This window comes from Plutella xylostella, chromosome 26, assembly GCF_932276165.1.
Source record: "Plutella xylostella chromosome 26, ilPluXylo3.1, whole genome shotgun sequence".
Classification (NCBI taxonomy): Eukaryota; Metazoa; Arthropoda; class Insecta; order Lepidoptera; family Plutellidae; genus Plutella; species Plutella xylostella.
The window spans coordinates 1,005,962-1,024,299 of record NC_064006.1 but is presented as its reverse complement, the minus strand read 5'-3'; the positions used below and the strand labels follow the sequence as shown (position 1 = coordinate 1,024,299).

Sequence of the window (18,338 nt, the reverse complement as noted above, 5' to 3'; positions counted from 1 at the left end):
GATTTGAACCGGCTAAAACCGGTTAGGTTAGCTCCCAATTTGGGCTGCCAATTGTCTAGGGCTCATGCTTGTTGTTGTGCCCAGTCAGCTTAGTTAGAGACCCTAATTTAGGTCTAGATTTATGTGTGTGTTCCGTTTCGATGTTTGTTGCTCGTTCGGTAGCGTCAACAAAAGCTCAGTAGTTACTAAAGTTACATAGATAATTAAATAATCTATATCTTTTTTTTTTATTATATGCGGGGACCTATTAATGGCATCATGTAATTATTAAGTTGTGTTGTATTGTTTTTAGTAAATGCTGTTGGTTCTCCATGAAAATGTTAAAATAAAATAAATAAATAAATCTAATGTCTCAATAGATATTGGTAGAAGAGTCTGTTAATTGCTTAAGTAGTTAGGTATTGTAGTTATACATATCACATCCCCCCCAAGTTATAAGTGCCATAGTAGCCATGTTTTTTGTCATGATCTAACTTCCCCGACAGAAAAGAGGGGTACCATATGTTTAACTTGTCTATTTATCTGTGTGCCTGTGTAACTGTGTGTATGTTTCTCTCTGTGGTTGCTACCACAGCTTAACCAATTTTCGATTTATTTTCTATATATGCTAACCTGCTAACTCAGGTTAGCTAATGCTAACCTGAGTATCTACTTAGCCATATTTTATCAAAATCGGCTTATCCGTTTAAAAGTTATGCTACTTTTAGTCTTAAATCTCGGGGGTTTTAATCGTTGGTTAGGTTATTTTGCAGTCTGTACATGTTCGTAGTTTCGGGGCTAGTTTTAGTTGGAATATAATATGGACTCGTTGTTCCTTTGTTTTAGATCTGTTGGAGGGTTAATTAGTTCACAGTGTCGGGCTGAAATATTTGTCATGGAAATGTTTAAGTACTTTGTACAGGTATTACTTTGCGAGCTTTGGGGTTTTCTGTACGGTCAGGTTCGTTAGCTAGTGTACACTTTTGTCAAATTAACAAACTGAATGAATAGGTACAACTCGTGAGATGACCCCTTATGTTATTTACTAGGTGTTCCCGCGAGCTTCGCTTCGCCTTAAAAAGTTTTTTTTTATTTTTTTTTATTTTAGTTTTTATTGAAAATCCAACAGCGTTACAATATATAAATTAATGCTAAGTACAAACAAAAACAGAAAGGCTAATAACAGGATTCACTGTAAGATTACTAAAGTAAATTCTATATCGAGATCGGGACAGATCACAAAAAAGGCTTAAAAAACTTAGGTATATAAGTAAGATAACTATAATCTTATCAATTAGATAACTTAAATGTATAATGTAACTAAATAGGTCCAACTAACCGCATAATGATGTGAGTATAGTACTTACGTAATTAAAGTTAAAATTAAAATCAAAATCTTGTTTGCAAGGCAATAAAACTCCCAACAAGCAAAATGGTCGAATAAGGGCCCATTTATAGCACTTAAAATCGAATAAGTATTGATTAATGGCTGAAATTTTACTAGATTGTGCCATAAAAGTGGTACAGCTATTAATAAGCATTTTTATCTAATTTGCGCTGTAACAATGTCGAATACACATCTACTCGACCTATATTCGACCTATATAGCCCGTTTATTCGACATTTCTATAAAAGCTGCTTTATTTTATTTAACGCACACATTAGTGCTGAAAGAGAGCTTTAAGAGTTATTAATTCGCTTATTGATTGTTCAGGTTGCTATTATAGAACTATTACTCATCATTGTATTATTTGGATCTAATTTGCTGAATAAAAGATTTTATTTTACTATACTGCATCATTGTAACTCTTATAGCTTCATTAATCGACATTTCGAATAAAAGCTTTCAAATAACTGTAATAGCTCACATACTATTTGATATGCTCTTATGGCACATTAATTCGATAAATAATTCAGTAACAGCATTTTGGTTACGTTTATACAGTTTATAGTATTTTAATGTGACAAGCAAATAAATAATTCCATTGCACATTCATTTTTTTATTACGTGATAAAATGGATTACAAGTCATGGAAATTAAAAAAGAAAATTAAAACAAAGATACGGAAAAATTCAAACTAAGGTTCAAACAAAGTATTTGTCTCAAAATTCGTCAAGTGCGATGGCCGAAACGTCAAGTGGTTCCGTTGTTCCACAGAAAACAACTGAAGAAATCGTGGGCCTGGTGTCTCGGTCCATAAAACATATCCTCCCTTCTCAATTGTCTGCACAATCTTGAAAACCATTCTGGAAAAAAAGCGTGATTAGTATCTTTTCTGCTTTATTCAAGTTGTATACTTGCTTGCTTTGCAATCAATCAATCACTTTTAAATGTTTGCTATATTCTATTCTGAAAATCAATGTAATAAATTATTCATCGTGTGAAGAAAATGAAGTTTTTTTTTTATAATTATATAGTTGCTAATTTATCATTAAGTATGAAATGAAGCAAATATGAACCAATCGTTAATTAATTACATTTAATAAAATACATCAAATGACATTCACCCCAACTCGGGTTAGTCAAGCTAAGGATTTTGCATTGAGGAACCCTAAATTTATTTAATGATGGCTGCTTGTTTTGCTATTAGTGCAACATTGTAACTATTATTGCATCAAAAATCGATTAATAGTGCTGTAATAGCGATATACGAACAAACATGGCTATTATTTTATTTTTATAATTTATTTAATTAATTTTGACCATATTTACTATTTTTAAGAAAGATTTAACGTAGCCCTTAAACATATGTTAAAGAATTCCTATTACTTTATCGATAAAGTTAAATGCGCCTAAGATTTTTCGTATACGAATGTGTAAAATGCAACAATAGAAATTGCACTAGTAATAACTCATTTAGTTATTAATGGAGACTTACTTACCTTTATGCTTTTGTAATCAGTCATTAGGTACGATAGATCAGTCACAATAATCCACAGATTTTCTTCCATATATTTTTCTGCAACAGTGTGACTAAAATTCAGCTAAATAGTGGGGAAAAAGTAATTTTGTTGCATTTATCCCACAAAAATGAAGAGTTTTAGCAACTCGACAGCTATTATTCTACTTATTAGTCGATTAATGAGCACCACATCGCTGTTACTGCACCCTTAGTGTAGAAGCTGCAACAAAATTGCTATGACAACCCTAAATTGGGTACAGTTTACTTTTACTCGACTTTTAACCTACTATATAAGCTTCTTGGTTACAATCACTCGACTTTCATAGCACTGAATTGCTGTATAATTTGTGCCCTTTTCGCGTCGAGACAGCGCTGCCGTGACCATTATTCGACTAATTACGGGACTTTTACAGCACATATTAGCAAAACAGGAACGTGGCCGTTACCTTTATTGCACATATTTTTGCTACTTGGGCTATCATTAATCAAGTAAAATTGATTTGCTTCTCAGAGTAGTGTTTGGGGAAGAAGGATAGAGTAACCACTAGGAATTAAGACTAATTATACTAATATATATAAGTATATATAAATTACTGTTTTAAAAATATTAAATAAATATTGGGGAGTAAGGGGAGAACGGTAACAACATCTAGCCGACCCTACAGTCACCCTCACCTGCACGCGCCGGTGGTTCGTACGAATAGCCGGCGGCGGCTCTGTAGCTCACGCTGCACAGCCGTGGTGCTCCCTGCTAGACAACTGACGAGGCTCTGGCGCCCGAGCGATGGCGGGATAACCATACACCTAGCTTCGGCTAGAAGAGGCTCTCAACAGCCTTAGGGACTAAATATCCCTAGAAAGGATTGATAGGAGAAGGTACTCTGAGACTAAACCGGCGTGTCTGAACGTTTTGGTAGCAGCCCTACCATCAGACTAGGGTACTATGGGCTAATAACCTGTATGCCTGAAACAAAACTATTACAGAAACTCGAAGTATAGCAAAACGGACCGATCAAAGAAAAACGACCTTTGGCGCGAAAACACGGACATTGATAGGCTGTTGGAACGTGCGAACCATGCGTGAAGACAGCCGAGTTAACCAAGTTGCACAATACATGGACGAATATGGGCTAGACATATTGGGTATATCGGAAGCGAGAAAAAAGGAGTTTGGGGAGGACCGAGTGGGAGATCTGACACTGCTGTACTCCGGGAATGACCACAAGCACGAAGCAGGAGTAGCCTTCCTACTGAGCAAAAGAGCCAAACAAAGCCTCCTGGATTGGAAACCTGTATCCGATCGCATCATAACTGCAAGGTTCGACTCAAGAATAAGGAAAATCAGCGTGATCCAGTGCTATGCACCAACTAATCAGGCGGACTTGGAGAAGAAGGAAGCATTCTACAACCAGCTTACAGCAACATTACGTTCTGTCAAGAAACAAGACATAGTGATATGTATTGGTGACTACAACGCGCAACTCGGGAGCGATAACCAAGGTATAGAATCTTGGCTAGGCAAACATGCCATTGGTCAAAGAACTGAAAATGGAAACATGCTGATTGACTTCTGCTGTCAAAACGACTTCGTCATTGGTGGGTCTATATTCCCACATAAAAACTGCCACAAGGTCACCTGGGTCTCTCCGGACCGCAAAACAGAGAACCAAATTGACCATGTCATGATCAGTCGAAAGTGGAGGCACTCACTACAAGACGTAAGGAACAAAAGAGGAGCAGATGTCAACAGTGATCATCACCTAGTAGTCGCGAAAATCCACCTCAAAATAGCAAGGGTCCAAACAAGAGCAAAAGCCCCCTCGAAACGCTATGACATCACAAAGCTACAGGATGCCGATAACAGGAGATCATTCAGTGTCGAATTACACAACAGGTACCATCAGCTCAATGTGGAGGACTCCACGCTAGAAACTCACTGGGAACACGTCAAGGACACACTTCAGAATTGCTGCCAGGAATTGATGGGCCACAGGGAACAGTCCAAAAAAGAGTGGATGTCAAGGGAGACTTGGAACAAGATAGCTGTAAGAAAGTCCATCAAGGCTAGTCTAAATGCCGAAACTGACTATCATGTGAAAGAGTCCCTGGCATACGAATATTTCCTGTGTGAAAGCGATATCAAACGCAGTCTGAAGAAAGACAAGCGCTCCTGGGCCGATGGCATATCACGAAGAGCACAAGCCGCTGCGTCAACAGGGAACATGAAAGAACTGTATAGAGCCGCGAAACAGTTATGCAGTAGACCTATAGTCACAAAACCCATTAGAGGCAGAGACGGACATCTCCTAGTCACAGTTAAGGACCAGCTATCCAGATGGTACGAGCACTTCTCCGAAGTCTTCAAAGCTCCAGACTCATCTGTTGAAAGCGAGGCAGAGGAATCTCAGGCACTACTCAACATTGACACAAGGCCACCTACGAAGATTGAAATAGCAAGAGCGATACAATCACTGAAGAATGGCAAAGCACCAGGCAATGACGGAATTCCAGTAGAAGCTTTTAAAGCGAATGCTGATGTGTCTGCTGATGTCCTGTTTTCGCTCTTCCAAAAGATCTGGGAGAAAGAAGAGGTGCCAGAAAGTTGGAAAGAAGGCCTGATTATCAAACTGCCCAAGAAAGGTGACCTGACTAACTGTGGAAACTGGAGAGGCATAAACCTGTTGCCGACATGCTTAAAAATACTGTGCAAGGTGCTATTGCACCGTATGGCGGCTCCTATTGACGAAGGACTGCGCAAGGAGCAAGCTGGTTTCAGGGCAGGTCGATCGTGTACTGACCAAATAAACCTGTTACGCACAGTTCTGGAACAGTGCAGCGAAATGCAGTGCGAAGTGTTTACTCTCTTCGTAGACTTCGAAAAAGCGTTCGACAGAGTGAAGTGGTCTAGCATCTGGAAAATCTTAAGGAAGAAAGGTATCCCGGAGAAAATCATATCGATGATACGATGCCTATACACAGGTTCCTCATGCAGAGTTCTGCACTGTGGCGAGCTCTCTGAACCTATACATGTTACCGCGGGCGTCAAACAAGGCTGTTTACTATCACCCCTCCTCTTTATAACGGTTCTAGACGACGTAATGCGTAGAGCCACATGCGAATCGCAGAGAGGTCTGCCATGGACACAGGAACAGCAATTAGAGGACATCGACTTTGCAGACGATCTTTGTCTGCTGTCGACTAAACGCCAACACCTGCAGTCCAAAATTGACGACCTCGCCAGAGAAGCAGAAAAGGATGGACTACGCATAAACTGTTCCAAAACTAAAGAGATGCGTCTCAACACGTCGGATGATTGCGCCGTGCATGTAAACGGGGAGGCCGTGGAGAGAGTGAACAAATTCACGTACCTCGGCAGCGTCGTGGACCCACACGGCGGAACCGAGGCCGACATCGACGCCCGCATCAACAAGGCCCGGTCAGCCTTTGCGCAACTCAAGCCCGTCTGGGACTCCTCCGTCATCGCTCGCCGCACTAAAGTTCGGATTTTCGAGTCAAACGTCAAGTCAGTACTCTTATATGGTTGCGAAACGTGGTTCGTAAGAGATGACCTAACAAGAAGGCTACAAGTATTTGTCAACAAATGCCTTAGACAGATACTAAAGGTATTCTGGCCACGAACCATCTCGAATACGGAGTTATGGAGACTGACCAACCAGAGGAGAATTGACTCGGAAATTCGGCTTAAGAAGTGGAGCTGGATTGGCCATACGCTGCGGAGATCCGAAGACCATCCACCCAAAATCGCCCTGACAAAGTGGGCTGCATCTGGCAAGCGAAAGAGGGGACGGCCAAAAACCACGTGGCGTCGCACTGTCGTGCAGGAGGCAGCCGCCATCGGCATGAGCTGGCACGAAGTCGAAGGCATGGCACAGGACCGGTCAGAGTGGAAATCTACACTTCGAGCCCTATGTCCCTGATTAGGGATCCCAGGACCTGATGATGATGATGATGAAATAAATAATGAGAATACATACATACATAAGTACTTATGATAAGTAAAAATTTACTATCAAGTAGATATGTATATATAAATATATAGGTATAATAAATAAATATACAGTTTTCCCGTGGGAAGTCCGGGATAAAAAATAGCCTATGTTCTTTCTCAATTCAAATCCGTTCAGTAGTTTTGGCGTGAAAGAGTAACAGACAGACACAGTTACTTTCGCATTTTTAATACTATTAAGTTGGGATTAGGATTTTATTTATTTCTGACCCTTTTCCCCGTTCTAACTTTTATGCCAAACACTTTAAAACCATTTTATGTAAGTAATTAGGTATATCGAATTTTAGTGTAAATACTATTCCACTGCAAGCGAACTGAAAAGGCTTCGATGCACTCTCGCAAGCTTCGGAAAATCTTTGCAATTCAATGGAAAAAAGTTGTTCAAAAGAAGCCTCGATTGAATGGCGGACCCATTTGATGTTGCTTCAAAAGAGCAAGCCCTAATTGGCTTGATTTAGAGTGGCATGCCGTGATAAACTAAACTTGACGGCACCGTAGCTAAGGCGGTAGTGAAGCTGCTTCCGAAGCTTGGGGCCACGGGTTCGAATCTCACCCAGGGCAAACATATATGTGCGATGAGCATTTGTGTTTGGCTTGTGTCTGGTTGTCGTATATCTGTTTAATTTATATATCTATCTATGTATCTATCTTTGTATGTATAGCTCGGGAGAGTCGCCACCTAGCGGTATATGCGCTGCACTAGCTCCGCGCCATACTATTTTGCGTTTCAGTGCTCAATTGGTTATGAAAAGCGTAAACTAAGCCCTCTGTATGCCTCGTTTTCGTTACATTGCGTTTGGACATAGATTAACAATATACGAACAAATGGTGCAAGGCAAAAAACTGTCCGCATTTCTTTTACTGTCCAACCTTTTTTATGTAATAATAATATGTGGGGACATCTCACACACGGCCACCCGACCCCAAGCTAGGCAGAGCCTGTGTTATGGGTGTCGGACAGCTGATATATCTACACAAATACATAGATAGATAGATACTAAATATAAATATCAACACCCAAGAGCCGAGTACAAATATCTGTCTTTAAACAAATATCTGCCCCAGCCGGGAATCGAACCCGGGACCTTCGGCATAGCAGTCAGGGCCACTAACCACTACGCCATTCGACCGTCTGATGTTCCACCTAATAATAAACATAGTAATAATAAATAAGATCACAAATCTTCTAACCGAACTAATTAAAAATAAGAGCTCACTGGTAGAAGTGGTGTGTTATCAATTTGTCGAGATGTTTCTTTTTGTCACTTCATCTACTTCCTATATTGTTAATCTAAGCGGGTGGACATTAATAGCGTGAGAAAAAAGGCAGCCACAGCGGAGCAAGGGCCGTAATCACGGTTATCTCTATAACCATGAACGAAGACGGGTGCCGAATAAACAACTGACAGTGTTCCATCTCCAAACTAATGTATAAACTAATATAATTGTTTTGAAGAATTTCTAGGGTTGCCCGAAAGAAGCCTACTCGATTGACGTATCAACTTTAGTTTGACAACTGACTAATGTAGTAGTGCCAAGACACGAATAAAAATTTCTGTATTTAAACGATAAGACTTATATGCACCATTTTAAATTTACCATTTACTAGCACCCATTATAGACAAAAGTAATTTTTCCCGTCTTTAAAGAAATATCTGCCTCGTTTGGGGATCGTGACCCAAACTGCTATGCCGAAGGTACCGGGTGTTTAAAAAAAAAAAAAGACACGCACTCACGCCTTGTACTAATGAACTCCCTTGCGGGGTAGGCAGAGGTGCATTGCTGCACCCACTTTTCGCCAGAGTGTTATGTTAGTCCCAATGTAATAGGGGGCGGGCCTATTGCCATTTTACGGGCACATCCAAGACCCGAGAACAAATATCTGTGTTTAAACAAATATCTGCCCCAGCCGGGAATCGAACCCGGGACCATCGGCTCAGTAGTCAGGGTCACTAACCACTACGCCATTCGGTCGTCCATAAAAATTTATATTATAAAAATAAAAATTTATACAATAAAAATTTCTGTATTTAAACGATAAGACTTATATGCACCATTTTAAATGTACCATTTACTGGCACCCATTATAGACTAAAATAATTTGTCCTGTCTTTAAAGAAATATCTGCCTCGTTGGGGGATCGTGACCCAAACTGCTATGCCGAAGGTACCGGGTGTGTAAAGACAGATAAATTACTTTTGTTTATAATTGGTACTAGCAAATGGAACCTACTTTAGCGTTTACCATACATTATTATCAGTTCCCTAATACGCAAATTCGAAACCCTATTTCTAGAAAGTCATTTCCAAAATGACGGTTTACCGATAGATTAATATAGCGAATACTTGTTTCACTGATTGCATGGTTACTCGACGACCATTTACCGATGGTTCGTTTTACCGAATTTTATTTTCTCGATAGTCAATTGAGCCGTGCTTTATATTATATTATATGCTATAATAAAGATTTAAAGATTTATTTAAATAATCTACTATAAGTATACCTATAGTACACACACGCACTCACGCCTTGTACTAATGTACTCCCTTGCGGGGTAGGCAGAGGTGCATTGCTGCACCCACTTTTCGCCAGAGTGTTATGTTAGTCCCAATGTAATAGGGGGCGGGCCTATTGCCATTTTACGGGCACATCCAAGACCCGAGAACAAATATCTGTGTTTAAACAAATATCTGCCCCAGCCGGGAATCGAACCCGGGACCATCGGCTCAGTAGTCAGGTCACTAACCACTACGCCATTCGGTCAGACCTATAGTAATAAAATGAAATTGTTATAAATTAACAACCGTTTTTCGTGACAATTTTATTTACCTACCATGGAAGTAGAAAAAAAATACGCTAACTAAAATGCTCTTGTCGCCGACATTGCTGTCCCTATTTTTTTAGTTAGCGAGGCTCCTTCCGTCTTTTTTTTTACTTCCATGTTACCTACAAATACATCCAAAAACCGTTATAATTTCGTAACACGGTTGACTTGATTGATTGATTGATTGATTTTTGGAATTCTTTATTAAATAAATATAAATACAGTTGACACACAAAAAAAATACAAAGTGAGTCGACACACAACTTCAAAATGATTGTTTTTACCAGGCTAGGCACCTACAAAAAACTTATAACATGAACATGACCTAACAACTTAAATAACAATAACTGTTTTAACTTACTAAGCGGTTGCACTGTTTATTAATATTTATTACACATGTACTATTAGTTTTTTAGTTACATTAACCCGCCAGTGGTGACCTGAATTTGACTTACATCGTTGGTGACGCCGGTCTCACGCACCGGGATTTTCAAACTTATTTTTTTTACTTAATTAACTACACATGCTACTTAAAATTAGTTTAATTTTAAAGATAAGTATTTGTTAGACAATAAAACAAAGCATTATCATAAATCACGGCTCGTTTATTAGTCCTTTTACCATGGTACTTAGAACACTTAATATTTACATAATTTTTCACCTATCATCTTAAAAATTAAAAAAATACAACATGATGTAATTTTTTATAACTAAGTCCACCTTTTATAGTTTTATAACACTACGAACTTCATAAGAAAAAACAAAAATTTATATACTTCTACCAAAAAAATAATAATAATGATACACTAAAAGTCATTGTTTCTCCACAGCCAAACAGTCTCTGCAAGACGGCACTTACATGGTCGTATCACATATATTTCTTACATTTTGTGACAAATATATTAATTTTTTCTGTTATTTTCGCTATCCACATTCATAACATTGACAATTTTTTGAAGGTCCAGCTATCTCTGTCGTCATTTTCAAGGACATGCTGAAACTAGCTGATATTACTGTAAAAACTTATTGAAATCTATTAAGTACTTATATTTGTATAAATACCTACAACTATCTATTTAAAATAGTTCAATCATGAAATTTACAATCACAAAACAAAAATACAGTCAAGAAAAATAAAAAAAATGTATGAAAAATTTAAAAAACATCTTTAAATTTGACTTACATAGTCGGTGACCCCGGTCTCACGCACCGGGTTGGCGCCAAAACTCCGAAACCTGCGCACGAGTCACCGTCGCGGGGTGGACTGACGATGGGGGATGGGAAATGAGGCAGCTACCCGAAATCACAACAAAAATCGATGGCTAGTGAGAAAGTTATTCGACTTTTTCGAACCACCCGGTCTCACAGACATATACGTCACCACTGGCGGGTTAAGGCATTAAAAAGAAAAGAGAAGAGAATAAATAAATATTATTAAAGTTTTGTTACATTGTAACTTAGGGTACTTGCACAAAATACCAAACTGCGATCGTGAATCGTAACGGTGTAGTCATGTCACGATTCTACTAATTAATGAATTGAGAGTGAAGTTCTTAACTTCAAAACAAAACTATTGCAGATATTAGTTACATATGATATTATAAAGTTATACATTTAATGAAATCGGAACCAATATTATAATGCTAATTTATTTATATAAGTAATTATTATAGTTTTATACAATATAAAATTTTACCTACAGGATATTATACAATAACTTTCATATTTTATTATATTTTACACCTGCTTTTAGTATGAACAATAATGTTAGGATCTTAATTCTTATACCGTAAGCTATATCCAATATACATTAAGCAACTACCTAGCTAACATAGGTAGGCAGTTAAAATAGGAATAGTGGAATGACGACAGATCACGCGCAGTGCGTGTGGACGCTTTGTCTACTAGACGTGGAGCACGTAGTGATGGGGTAAGCGGTAGCGATTGTAACTATATATATAACACGGTTGACTAATGTTTCCTTACTGAGAACGTTTCACAGTGGGAACCCTCTATATCGTTATCCCCCCACAACTGGGGATTAAGGGGGACTATTTCATTATATTTCCCCGCGCAGTCCACTGTTGCCGGACTAATAAGGTAAAAGGAGTTTCTTATACCTACCACTTTCTTGCTGCACAAGTATTTTTTCGGAAACGTAAATTATTATTTTAAAGATAAACTAAACAAAAATCCTAACTAATATTATAAATGCGAAAGTAACTGTGTCTGTCTGTCTGTCTGTTATTACTCTTTCACGCCAAAACTACTGAACGGATTTGAATGAAATTTATAATGTAATGGTATACAGATGGTCTAGACCCTGAGAAAGAACATAGGCTACTTTTTATACCGGAATTCCCGCGAGAAAACTTTTTAAGGCGAAGCGAAGCTCGCGGGAACAGCTAGTTATTAATAAAGTGATGGTAGCTCAGTCGGGTAAGCACCCGCTTCTCATGCCAGAGATGCGGGTTCGAATCCCGGCGTTACCATCGCTCTTATGGTGAAGGAAAACTTGGTGAGGAATAAAACTTACAAACACCAGACGACAGTCGACTAAAAATATCTAAGTACAATTAATATAACACGTTTAACATCGTACCTAAAGACCTAAGTATTTATTATGTATTAAATAACGTTATTTAATTATGTACACACGATTATGTAATAGCGATAACGTTACTAATTAGTAAATATCATGTCGGACTGTGTCATTGTTATTTTGTATTTTCCTTTTTCGCGAATTCAGGAATACAGTAGGTACAGGACGTGATAAAGTGGAAATAGAGGTAATACAGAATAATCACTTTGAGTGGCAGAAATAATAGCATGGCGAAATCATCAGTGGGATTTTAGTGATTTTGCTAATAGCTTCGAATGTAGTTTTTGACTCAACGGATAAAAACGCAAATCATGATTTTAACGTTTGTCTGTCAGGCTAGGAGATGTGGCTTCAAAGTTGACTAAACTTTTCTTCAAGAGACCCACCTGTGTATACATGTTGCCAGGTGTCAAGTATCTATTATCTACAACAAAGAAAGGACCACTAAACAAAAAAAAAAACAATTTACATCTACGTATGTCACTTTAAACTATCTTTTGTCCGATTTTCATGGGTGTTTAGAAAGGTTGACCGTACAATGACAAATCAGAAGTTGTCTACACCAATAATGTTATGAGGATTTGTTTGTTTGTATGCATACAGTGTGTCCCAAATATCAGGGAGAATTTCATTGATTTTTTAAATAGTTTTTCTTCTTTCTTCTGTTAAATTTTAAACCATATTCCAATACTTGTATGTCAATGAAGCCTGAAGGTCAAGATTGAATATCGAATTTAGTGTTTATTATGCTTTTATTAATTGTCAAGAATCAGCCGGCAAATAAATATTTTTACGTAATTCTTAATTCTAACGCTGTAAGAGTTGTTTTACTTTAAAAAATATGGTGTCCTATACCTCTATTTATGTTACGTTGAATATTATTACACAAACAGGTTAGTTTTTGTGATGTATACAGGATGCCGCTTTTTAAAGCAGCTCTGTTAGAAGGAAAAGTTTTTTGTCTGTACAATACAATACAAGTTTACAAATTTAAAAAACACTCTACGATGTTGTTTTTTATGTGAATGTGTCAAATTGGAGCATTGTGAATTGGACAAAGCTTCTCCTGCATATATCTAAGTATAAGGTCAATAAGGGTCTTAATATAAATCACATTAAAATTAAAATAACATTTAATTATATAATAATAATAGTCTTTATGTCCGGCAATATTACCTACTGATATGCAAATTTTAAAACATTAAAAAATCCTTTTTTCCGATCTACCTATATTGTTTACGGCCTGTATGTACAAGAGAATATGTAAATAAATAGGTATTAAGTAACACACCATTCTTCACATATTCTCGTATCAGTCTGTTGTATAATATTATCAGAGATACATTATGTTTCTTTTCACAAAATGAAATTAAAAATATAGTTAAACTACTGATAAATAAAAGCGTGATGGTCTCCCCGTTTGCAAAACAGGTAATTGATTTTAATTAAGTATTTATAAGTTATAAGAAGATTTTTTTACACATTTACTTTCTTATGAGTTCAGATGCATGTCATGAGATAATTAGCAATCAACAATGCTTAATGCCAATTTCTCCATTCTCGGTTATCAAACCGACAGGGATTGAGTTATAAATTAAACGTCATATCCATAATCCATATAAAATTCATGACAGATGTGTCAAAAGTTAACCACTACTCCCTAGTTATGCTCTAACCGAGAATGGAGAAATTGGCACTTAAGCAGCATCATATAAATGGTGTCATGTCATATAATTATGTCAGTTTTGATTTGATAAGCAATGCTGCTTCGATTGTTAATTTGCAAATCGATAGTGGTATGGTAGCTGGATTAGATTTTTATAAAATCAGCTTGCCGCGATATTTTACATGTTATTATTAAAACGTTTATTACGGACCCAAGATAAAAAAGGATTAGTACAACAATTATCTAATTCTAATCTTATATAGTTACAAAAAATAAACAAGAAAAACAACAACAATTATTTATTATTAGGTAAGTGACAACTGCACCAATTGCCTAATGAAAAAGTTTTCCCATCTATAGACATTGAATCTCCGATTTAAAATTTGGCATCGAAACGTCGTCAACACACGTCGAGGTCTTTATTTCTTGCGGTGCATTTTTACTTTTTTTGAAACTAATGTCAAATTGACTTCAAACTAGCGTAAGAATAGGCCCTACCGCTCAAAAAACTGGCACACTCGCGCTGGCCCTAAAATCTTATATACCTATCTCTCATAATTTCTTCAAATTGGGGCCTGCGCGCGATTTTCATTTTCTTCAGGCAAAATGTTCTGATCTTTGCTTTTGAAATGATTAAAAAGTGATTTATTGCATACTAAGTGTGAACAGTCCGTAAGAGCGGTGGTACCTCAGTCGGGCAAGCACCCGCTTCTCACGCAAGAGATGCAGGTTCGAATCCCGGCGCTGACATGTACCAATGAGTTCTTTGAATTTAAATACCATCGCTTTTACGGTGAAGGAAAACATCGTGAAGAAACCTGCACATCTAGATTCTAGATGTGTATCATAAGTGCATTGTACTCATTCAAAAACGGCGATACGGCTCGCGACCTATCACGTGAGTACAAATGTACAGCGAAAACCGGGTGACTTGAGAGTTGAGAGTCAACTCTGACTACCCCTTCGGGCATTACATTTGTGACCATATGTACAGTCAGCTGCACTTTTGAACCTTCTCAAACTCATTGACTGCCGATTCATCCATTCAAACTTTGACGTTTTGTTTATAGTCCAGTCAAGGAATGAGGTGTAGATTGCGTGAGCAGGTAACTAAGCGATTCCTTCAGAAACTTGTTCAGGGGGCTTAGGTTGTTAACATACCAAAAGTCCTGACTCCTAGGTGATGAGCTGGAGGGAGGAGGGGGGGATAAAGGTACGAATTTTTGGTTTTTAGCTTATATCTCAAAAACGGTGCATCGGAGAGAAATGTTATGAACTAATGAAATAAAGATCTTAAAATTATCTAAACTTTTATATCAAATGTTTTTTTCTAATTCCTAACCGTTTTCGAGCTATTACCCTCGGAAAAAGTTGAAATTTACAAGAAAAATGTATTCATGTCAAAAATTCATAAACATTGCATCATATTGTCTTAACCTATTCATAAACGAAAAAAATGAAGACGAAAGAAGTTGTAGATTTTTTTATTCTCTTTTAAAATATATATACATATGCTGGTCAATGTCCAAACCGCCTAAAGTTAGAGCTATTTTTAACTTGCATTTTGCTTAAGTCACTGACATAGCTCACCGAGTTAGTAAGCTTAAGTGTAAGTAAAATAGCTGTAACTTTGGGTGGGTTGGACATTAACCAGCATATGTATATGTATTCTAAAAGGGAATTTAAAAATCTACAACTTCTATTCTATTAATTTTTTTCATTTATGAATAGGTTAAGACAATATGCTGCAATGTTTATGAATGTTTTGACATGAATACATTTTCCTTGTAAATTTCAACTTTTTCCGAGGGTAATAGCTCGAAAACGGTTAGGAATTAGAAAAAAACATATGAAATAAAAGTTTTAGATAATTTTAAGATCTTCATTTCATTAGTTTATAACATTTCTCTCCGATTCACCGTTTTTGAGATATAAGCTAAAAACCAAAAATTCGTACCTTTATCCCCCCCTCCTCCCTCCAGCTCATCACCTAGGAGTCAGGACTTTTGGTATGTAAACAACCTAAGCCCCCTGAACAAGTTTCTGAAGGAATCGCTTAGTTACCTGCTCACGCAGTCTACACCTCATTTTGAGTCATTTATTGACTGGACTATTAGTAGATATTTTTACAAGATACAAAAGTGTATAGCTACTTATGCAGCTGACTGTACCTATGTATGCATGCATACTAAGTGTTAACCATGGTGCTGGTGACTAGTTTCAACCCATTGTATGTCCTTTTCGTCTTCCTCCACAGTGCTTCGTGGTGCTGGGCATGGCGCTGTCGCTGTCGTGTCACGGCGCCACGTACGGCCACACGGTGTCCCTGACCGCCCACTACCGAGACCAACACGGAGACCGGATGAGCACCGGAGACGTTTCCTGGATTGGTGAGCAGCATAGACACGTCATCATCAGCCTATAGCAGTCCACTGCTAGACGTAGGCCTCTCCCAAAGCACGCCACTAGATGCGATCTATAGCTTTCTGAATCTAATCATTACGAGCCACTTGTCGCAAATCACCCCATCTAGCCAGCATCCTACATTACGTTTGCCTAGTCGCGTTCTCCACTCCAGAACACGTTTGCCCCGTCGGTTATTGGTTCTTTAACAGATATGACCAAGACACTGCCACTTAATACTTAAAGCTAACTATGTAAGCTATGTAGGTGACTTTAGTTCTCATAGACGCGTATTCATGAAAAAATCATTTTCCTCTTTTCCAGCGTCAACATTCAACATGACAAAAATCCTCGGGACCCTGGCATGTCCAGCTCTCATGTCGTTCCTTGGACGACGCAAGACTCACCTACTCACCACCCTTCCTGCCTTCGTTCACTGGAACCTGTTCACCTTCGGAGACTCTTTGCCAGTGTTCCTGACCGCCAGGCTGCTCCAAGGATTCGCCATCGGCGTGGATGCCACCATGAGCAGCATGCTTATAGCCGAGTATACGGATCCCAAGAACCGAGCGTCTTTTGCCGCAGTCACCATCGTCTTCATGGGACTTGGAATCCTGTTTGTCCATTTCTCTGCGACGTTGCTGACTTGGCGGGCAACAGCAGCTGTCTGCTCTATATTGCCATTATTAACAGCTGTTGTCACGTGGCTGTCACCAGAAACCCCGAGTTTTCTTGTGTACAAAGGAAAGTATAAAGAAGCGAGAAAGGTTTTCAAATGGCTTAGGGGTGACGATGATGCTGAGCGAAAGGAAATTGATGATTTAATTGAGGACCACAAGAAATCGAGGAAAACAAAAGAAGAGCCAGCCAAGAAAGTATCGCTTATTGATAATCTTAAAAGGCTTAAAGATGTAGCTTTTCTGAAGGAGTTTCATCAACCGGTGGTGATTAGTCTATGTTTTTGCCTCATCTTTCAATTTGGGGGTGCTCAGTACATGCCGGCGTACGGGAATATCATACTGCAGTACTTGCTACAGAAAAGTGACGTAAAAGACGTCAGTTGGCAGCTGAATGCTCTGGATGTGTTGAGACCTGTATCCACAGGGATAGCAATTATAGTCCTGAAGAAATTCAAACGAAGGACCGTGATATTCACTTTTGGTAGTTTGACCCTCGCGTCGTTTATATCAATGTCGATATACGTATTTATTCGAGAGGCCGGAGTGTTTGATCAAAATTGGTGGTGCGATATTTTAATGATGTCTTTGATGGCGTTGTATACGGTGGCATTTAATGTGGGATTGTGCCCTATTTACTTTGTTATTTTTGGTGAAATCATACCTTTGGCTTACAGAGGAATCGGCAGTGCTATTGTTGTGAGTGTCCTTGGTCCCTGTTCATTTGCAATACTGAAATCAGCTCCGTATATGTTCTCAACATTAGGAGTTGAGGGAGCGTTTCTCATATATGCCTCAGTTTTGTCTGCATGTTTAAGTATAATATATGTTTTGTTACCTGAAACAAAGGATAGAACTTTGCTGGATATTGAAATCGAATTCAAGAATAGAAGTAAAAATCAAAAAGTAGCTGATGTTGAATTGAAACTTATGAGCTCATCGTGAGTAAAAACTAGACTGGAATAAAATTATGTGATACATAAATTTAGTTATTTTAAATGAGAATACTTTTGAATTTTTAATTTTAGGTAAAACCAGTTTCGCATTCATAGTTTTCCTACTAGAATGTCGTACCTAATGTATATATATCGTATCCCCACGTGGGTAAATCTTATAATTCCGTCTTAAATAAATACCAAGCTATGCTTGGTTCAGGTAAGGTTTTATAACTAAGTATTATTATTAACTTACATACACATGCTTGGTTTTGTTTAATTATGGCTCGTATTTCAATAGTAAAAAAAACTAATCTCCTTA

At 38.0% G+C, this 18,338-nt stretch overlaps 1 protein-coding gene and 1 long non-coding RNA gene across 2 annotated transcripts; one reads left to right on the top strand and one right to left on the bottom strand.

Annotated features, from left to right (window-relative positions):
- Positions 1–1,964: 1,964 nt before the first annotated feature.
- On the bottom strand, positions 1,965–3,361 carry LOC125490694. The gene is made up of 2 exons (XR_007267844.1): positions 2,863–3,361; positions 1,965–2,226 (listed from the first exon to the last, which is right to left on the bottom strand). It is a non-coding gene; the product is annotated as an uncharacterized LOC125490694 (long non-coding RNA).
- A 10,256-nt stretch (positions 3,362–13,617) lies between these two features.
- Positions 13,618–18,065, top strand: LOC105398359 (facilitated trehalose transporter Tret1). Its single transcript, XM_038111664.2, has 3 exons — positions 13,618–13,766; positions 16,259–16,391; positions 16,729–18,065. The coding sequence occupies exons 1-3, from the start codon at positions 13,743–13,745 to the stop codon at positions 18,024–18,026; spliced, it is 1,455 nt and encodes a 484-aa protein (XP_037967592.2). The 5' UTR covers positions 13,618–13,742; the 3' UTR covers positions 18,027–18,065.
- The last annotated feature ends 273 nt before the right edge of the window (positions 18,066–18,338 follow it).

What these genes read in the sequence shown, in the direction of transcription:
- LOC105398359 (XM_038111664.2), top strand. Translation starts at nt 13,743, where the DNA reads ATGGTCTCCCCGTTTGCAAAACAG. An exon ending in TCTCCCCGTTTGCAAAACAG is followed by an intron (nt 13,767 to 16,258) that starts GTAATTGATTTT and finishes CTTCCTCCACAG; the next exon opens with TGCTTCGTGGTGCTGGGCAT. An exon ending in CGGAGACGTTTCCTGGATTG is followed by an intron (nt 16,392 to 16,728) that starts GTGAGCAGCATA and finishes CCTCTTTTCCAG; the next exon opens with CGTCAACATTCAACATGACA.